The sequence below is a fragment of the Phalangium opilio genome, unplaced genomic scaffold, assembly GCF_054372755.1.
Source record: "Phalangium opilio isolate 3A_F unplaced genomic scaffold, DU_Popi_V2 ptg000209l_1, whole genome shotgun sequence".
Classification (NCBI taxonomy): Eukaryota; Metazoa; Arthropoda; class Arachnida; order Opiliones; family Phalangiidae; genus Phalangium; species Phalangium opilio.
In genome coordinates, this window is record NW_028324217.1 from 13,889,676 (window position 1) to 13,895,675 (window position 6,000).

A 6,000-nucleotide genomic window follows, 5' to 3' on the forward strand; every position below is an offset into this window, starting at 1 on the left:
TTGTCTTCTTTGGAATTTTTACTTGTTATTCTTCGGCAATTATTGGTCGGGTAGTCTAGTTTTCTTAATTGACAACTTCTACTGTTCAGTATTATTTAGTGAAACGTGAAAATAGTATCTTAAGTACAATTACATTACATAAAATCTATTTTACGAGCTTTAATATTCGCGAAGTCTTTGATCATTTCAGAATAGTCCAATAAAGATGCAGTATCTCTTTCAGTTGAGATTAATGCTAAACTGTTCAAGCGTTCCTGGGTCATCGTTGAACGTAAATAGGTTTTTATTAATTTCAGTTTTGAGAAACTTCTTTCGCCAGATGCAACAGTAATAGGAATAGGCAATAAAATTCGCAATGCCACTGAAACATTCGGAAAAGTATCCACCAGCTTGTTTTCATAAATAAAATTTAGATCCTCAAGAGCCTTGGTTTTTGATGGAATCAGATTGGTGAACATTTTAAACTCATTGCAAAGATCATCAGGATCAATATCTCCAGAACCAGCATCATCGGTTAAAATGGAATTTAATTTTTGGCAGAGTACCATAAGTTTTTCTGTACTCATTTGTTTCATCTTGTCGAAATCATAAAGAAACCCGAAATTCGTAGCGTGGCTTTTCATTTGATTGAATCTCTCTGTTATTGACATTAGGGCTTGGTCTAAGAGAACTTTAAAAAACTCAATTCGAAATTTTTCTTTCGGATCCGTTATTGGCTCATCTTCATGTTCATAATCAAATAGCCTTTTCTTTTTTCTTCTTCGGACATTTGAAGCTTTTCGAAAAATGATTTCATCCTGACTCATTTCCAGTTTTTCAGTCAATTTCCGAGCTGAATTTTGGGCGCGTTCAAAGCCATTAGCTTCGTATTCTTGTAGAAAAGAGACCGTCGTTTCCAATGATTGTAAAGCAACATCAAATTGCGTGTTATCACTTTGCATTATTTTACTCGTGATGTACACATAGTGCCCTTTCTTTACCAAATAGCTAAGTTTCCTTCCCAGGCACGCTAGCAGCAAGGAGGCTAGCGCTGCGGCTCCCGGGAATTTTTGAATGCTGCATGTGTGTAGAGTCGCTTTAAAGGGAGGGTGAAGAGGAAAATCAAGTTAGTTTTAATCGATTATTTTACTAGTTATAAGACCTATATGCATAGTGAAACATTCAGGAAATATCTCTAGAATTTTTAAAAATTCAAAAAAGGCGCCGATTTTGTCCTTTTTTTTATTATTTGAGCCCTGCACCTCTGACCAATGAGGAGGGCCCCCTCTAGCGGACAATAAAAATGCGGGAAAAACGCGTGCTGAGAGCCTGAGACAGCCTTCGCCCTTCGCCATGTTCGCGTTCGCCTTAAGTTAAAATACGGATTGACGGATAAATTTGTCGGTAAATACAGTTAATATACAGTAAATAAATGAAGATGAAGGGAAAATACTGATAGTTGAGATATATTTCGCTAAAATTCAACGTAGAATTACGAGTGGTATATCGGGATTCTGGTGAAAACTGAAAACTTTTCTATCGGCCAATGCTTAGTAAGTACCATTAGTCCATTGCAAAATACAAATAGATTTTTAATTACAATCTTGATTTATACGTACAAATTCTTGCTCCAAAATTAGGTTTGAATGATAATGGCAGAGTTTATAGATGAATTGGGGATTCATCCCTACCAATTTGAACCCACTGGTTGTGGACCACCCCCATTATTTTGAAAATGATGAAAGTGATGAAGAAAATGATAATGGTGTTAATATCGGCAACAATAACAACAATGAACGTGTTGGTACCACAAATTGGTTAGTAGTGTATTTCATATCATAATATGGCAATGAAGTTAAAAATTTTAAATGCTATAATCTAATAGGTGTACTTGTAACAACTGCGTGGAAATGAACACGGCACACGAAAGTGTGTGTTGCAGGGAAATAAACAGAGTTGTTGAAAAAACATCTGATTTAGCTTGTGTAATTGAATGGAGACGTTTTACTATAAACGGTCTTGATCTAGATGTACTTGAGCCAGCATATTATACCTACGTTGATGAAACGCATGACAGGAATGAGGATAATATTCACGAGTAAGTACTCTGGAATTATTTGCATAGTAGAAGGCACTCATGAATGCTAACTGAATTTTCAATTTGGGCTTAGTTTGTTTGAAAACTAGACAATAATAGATATGTTCAGTTCATTTTTGTTAATTTTAATTCATGTTCAAATCTAACTCACAGAGACCTTCAATGAGTGTTATGGCAATTATATGTATTATGTATTATTTTTTAAGACCAATAATTTGAAATTTTAGAAGTTATCGATATGTTGCTTATCGGCAATTTATAAGAATTATTTTTAAACGTTTGGGGCGGAAACATAGGACTCCCATTCCCAGCTGTGTTGTGGCGAAAATTAGAAGCACTTGGCCCTCAGAAGAATATTGTGGGTTCAAATACCCAAGATTTGTTGATTAAATTTACAAATATCACGTGAAATAATAAATAAATAAATAAGCAACAACGATTGGTTTTTTTATTGAAATCTTGATTTTAATTTTGCTACTAAGTCGGCTTTGCTGACATCCATAGAATATAAGGAAGACAGTGTAGCTACTCGTGAAGGAGTAGTGATTAAATCTGTAGCGACAGAGTGAACTGCTTGTTCATAAAACAGTTGCATTAATTTTCCCACATATTCTGTAAAGAAATGAAACATTTTCAAGTTTGTACCGTAATAAAAGAATCAGTACTAACACGCACCATATGTACTTTCTACCAAAACGTGTCGCACAGTAGCTGCTCCACTTTTAGCCTTAGGGTAAGATATGTAGAATTGTTCTTCTCCTTTGGCTGTTTTAGCTTGTTCTTTGTGACCATTTCATTGTAATGGAGTGCAGCAAGATAAATCCTGAGTTTGGAATTTAATTGCCTGAGAAAATGTACCCGTACAGCAAGCTCAGGGCGTATAAAAAACGAACCTCGACTGCATTGAGTCTTTTGTAAAATGGTACATTTTTGGGCTGAATGAATTCAGCACCGAATGGAAAACTTCCACTGAGTAGGTTTGATATTTCGAGGAAAGTTGGTAAATAGCGGCAAGAGTGTAAGGAGAATTTACTACTTTGCTAACTTCGTCGAAAAGTTTGGTGCCTAAAATATAATAACTGTAGTTTAGATTTTGATATAATTAAATTTGTCGAAAGAATATATGTTTCAGATCTTCCAAAATTATTTCGTCAATTTGCAAGTTATCGTTATTAACAATTAGAAACTAAAAACTACGCTTCTTCTGAGACTGGTTGTTTGTTTTTATATGAAATCTGTTACTCGTCTCTTGCGATCCATATCCTTTCATCTCGTTCTTCAAGCGGACCATGTTGGCTTTTCGAAAATTCTTTTCCATGTCCTTCATAAACATCAGTAATATGATTTAACATAGAGAGCCATTTATCCTTTCTTTCGTCTCTTGTCGTTGATGATGCCCCAACCCAATATATGTGGTTTGTTATCCCAGGTATCCACAAATTTAAAGCACTGTAACTTTTTTCTTCGCAATTACTGCTAGTTTGGCCTTTATATCTGAAAACAAAGCAAAACGACTTCATTTGCAAAATGGGGTGTACCTTTAGAGTTGATTTGTCAAATTGCATTTAGTAACTAGCTCACAATGTTGTAATCTGAGTCAAGCTAACCAACCGATTTCAGCATGCTATTTGGCACCTCCACATCAAGGTTTCAACTCTTTCTTTTGGCAACATGCCAATTATCAAACTCGTGGATAATGTCAGTGTGAGTGTCCCTCAAATAAGCTATAACCCCTTGATTACGGTCAGTTACTATTTTGGCGATTCCAATCATCATATTTGAGAAAAATTCCAGTTCTCTTTTCAATCCTTCTAATTCCATCTGGTTAGATGCCGTTACGTCAGTGGACTGGAATAATTTGTTGCCATTGATATAGTTCTTCACAAGCTTATTTTATATGACCTGCTATTACCTGAACAAGTTCAACGTGGAGTATTTTGCTCGTTTCTGCATCCATAAAAGTGTATGTCCCATACTTTGCAGAGAAGCCAGGACTATCAGCTCTACCATCACCGCAAAGAGTAAATTTCTTCGCAGGATCTGATAGCAATAGATCTTCTTGTTCTTTGACCCAAAACTTCAAAAATGGTTAGATACAAATGTCTATATCTCAAATTTATGACAATACCTTTTCAATTATGGGATGAAACATCCTTTGATATAGGAAATACATGCGGATTGAAAAAACTTTTATATTCAAGTTTTTAAACACTCGCAAACATTTTGAAGGTATTTCCCCAGAAAAAAATATTGCTGCTGCCAAGAGGTAATTTCCCCACGAAGCTAGATTGACTTTCCCAAACATCATTGTGACCTGCTAAACATTCCGTTTTGACTGTCAAACATGAGCCAGAAATATTTCTAGTCAAATGGACAATGGGATTTTGGCAATCTTGCCTCCGGCAAAATTTAAATAGTAGAAGTAATTGGGAGATGAAAACAATGTATTTATCCTCTAAAGTGGGGCTTAGTTTCTGGAACAAATCCCTCTATATATCTGCATAATAAGTTTGAAAATTTTGAAAGTGACCTTTGATATAAAATTGAGAAGAAATTTAAAACTAACTCATCTTCCGATTGTATTGCTTCACTCTCTTGTGTGCCAGAAAGACTGGGTTCATATGAAGAACTGGGATCTATTCCTAAGGCCTCGGTAGAATCACTGCAAGTTTGAGACCCTATGGGTTCTGGCACAGGTTCCTCGTCTTCCAAAACTAGCTCCTCATGAAAAAGATCTTCAGTGTCAGATATCACTTGACTCCTTTGATACTCATTTTCAGTAGAAACCTGAAGTTCAAGTGTGCCCGCTGTAATAATTTTATCGCAAATTGTACCTGATAACTCTTATGAAATTTAGCCTTAGTTAAATATCAGAATAAACTGTAGTTTCTAACTTGTATTTGCAGCAGCCTCTCCAATATGATGACTGCTTTGTACCGTACCTAATTTGGCCATTTTTCGAGATGATACTTCTCCCCAAACGCTAGGTACAGCAGTTCTTTTCAAATATTTTCGTTTATCACTTGCATAAGAACTTGGGGTGAAATGATTGGAGCACACTCTCAACTTCTTCCTTGGGATCCAATCTCCCTCTTTACCAATTGCGTTTTTCAACTGACGTAGAATTTCTGGGTTACTAGGAAAACTGTGAAATTTCACGTCTTTTCCTCGGCAATTTTCTTGAGTGTTAGTGCAGCCCGGAACCGCGCAAATATCACCCGACATCCCAATATTTTGTTACTAAACTTTTTCGTTCACTTTTAAAATACTGTATGATATATAATTTTGCATTAGGTACATAACATTTGTCAAATGTGTACATTTGTTACTAATACTTACTAAGCCTTGGCCGATAGAAAAGTTTTCAGTTTTCACCAGAATCCCGATATACCACTCGTAATTCTACGTTGAATTTTAGCGAAATATATATCTCAACTATCAGCATTTTCCCTTCATCTTCATTTATTTATTGTATATTAACTGTATTTACCGACAAATTTATCCGTCAATCCGTATTTTAACTTAAGGCGAACGCGAGCATGGCGAAGGGCGAAGGCTGTCTCAGGCTCTCAGCACGCGTTTTTCCCGCATATTTATTGTCCGCTAGAGGGGGCCCTCCTCATTGGTCAGAGGTGCAGGGCTCAAATAATAAAAAAAAGGACAAAATCGGCGCCTTTTTTTGAATTTTTAAAAATTCTAGAGATATTTCCTGAATGTTTCACTATGCATATAGGTCTTATAACTAGTAAAATAATCGATTAAAACTAACTTGATTTTCCTCTTCACCCTCCCTTTAAAAAGCTTTTGTTGACAAAGCTGTAGCTTCTGCTCTTTTTATTTTTACCCTAGAGTTAGAACTTGGAGCTCTGCCCTTCCACGTAAAATAAAAAATGTAAAATATTCTTATCTATATCTCCCTTTCT

The 6,000-nt window shown here is 35.7% G+C and overlaps 3 protein-coding genes across 5 annotated transcripts; 1 reads left to right on the forward strand and 2 right to left on the reverse strand.

Moving 5' to 3' along the window:
* Positions 1-134: 134 nt before the first annotated feature.
* On the reverse strand, positions 135-941 carry LOC149620748 (zinc finger MYM-type protein 1-like). Its single transcript, XM_089854591.1, has one exon. The coding sequence runs from the start codon at positions 939-941 to the stop codon at positions 135-137; it is 807 nt and encodes a 268-aa protein (XP_089710717.1).
* A 386-nt stretch (positions 942-1,327) lies between these two features.
* LOC149620749 (uncharacterized) lies at positions 1,328-2,516 on the forward strand. Of its 2 annotated transcripts, none has more exons than XM_089854302.1 (4): positions 1,328-1,532; positions 1,620-1,796; positions 1,865-2,077; positions 2,305-2,516. In XM_089854302.1, the coding sequence occupies exons 2-4, from the start codon at positions 1,648-1,650 to the stop codon at positions 2,465-2,467; spliced, it is 525 nt and encodes a 174-aa protein (XP_089710428.1). In that variant the 5' UTR covers positions 1,328-1,532; positions 1,620-1,647; the 3' UTR covers positions 2,468-2,516. The 2 variants fall into 2 exon arrangements, with proteins under 2 accessions (XP_089710428.1, XP_089710429.1); XM_089854303.1 differs by having other exon boundaries at positions 2,374-2,516.
* A 19-nt stretch (positions 2,517-2,535) lies between these two features.
* On the reverse strand, positions 2,536-5,644 carry LOC149620750 (uncharacterized). 2 transcript variants are annotated; one of them, XM_089854301.1, is made up of 9 exons: positions 5,417-5,644; positions 4,972-5,345; positions 4,644-4,884; positions 4,206-4,574; positions 3,990-4,154; positions 3,659-3,925; positions 2,971-3,571; positions 2,753-2,900; positions 2,536-2,689 (listed from the first exon to the last, which is right to left on the reverse strand). In XM_089854301.1, the coding sequence occupies exons 2-4, from the start codon at positions 5,300-5,302 to the stop codon at positions 4,526-4,528; spliced, it is 621 nt and encodes a 206-aa protein (XP_089710427.1). In that variant the 5' UTR covers positions 5,303-5,345; positions 5,417-5,644; the 3' UTR covers positions 2,536-2,689; positions 2,753-2,900; positions 2,971-3,571; positions 3,659-3,925; positions 3,990-4,154; positions 4,206-4,525. The 2 variants fall into 2 exon arrangements, with proteins under 2 accessions (XP_089710427.1, XP_089710426.1); XM_089854300.1 differs by having other exon boundaries at positions 2,753-3,571.
* Positions 5,645-6,000: the final 356 nt, after the last annotated feature.

Coding starts and splice junctions, on each gene's coding strand:
- LOC149620748 (XM_089854591.1), bottom strand. CDS start 941: ATGCAAAGTGATAACACGCAATTTGATGTTGCTTTACAATCATTGGAA.
- LOC149620749 (XM_089854302.1), top strand. CDS start 1,648: ATGAATTGGGGATTCATCCCTACCAATTTGAACCCACTGGTTGTGGAC. Junction 1,797..1,864: donor CGTGTTGGTACCACAAATTG/GTTAGTAGTGTA, acceptor ATAATCTAATAG/GTGTACTTGTAACAACTGCG. Junction 2,078..2,304: donor AATGAGGATAATATTCACGA/GTAAGTACTCTG, acceptor TTGAAATTTTAG/AAGTTATCGATATGTTGCTT.
- LOC149620750 (XM_089854301.1), bottom strand. CDS start 5,302: ATGTCGGGTGATATTTGCGCGGTTCCGGGCTGCACTAACACTCAAGAA. Junction 4,885..4,971: donor AGAGGCTGCTGCAAATACAA/GTTAGAAACTAC, acceptor AAATTATTACAG/CGGGCACACTTGAACTTCAG. Junction 4,575..4,643: donor GCAATACAATCGGAAGATGA/GTTAGTTTTAAA, acceptor CTTATTATGCAG/ATATATAGAGGGATTTGTTC.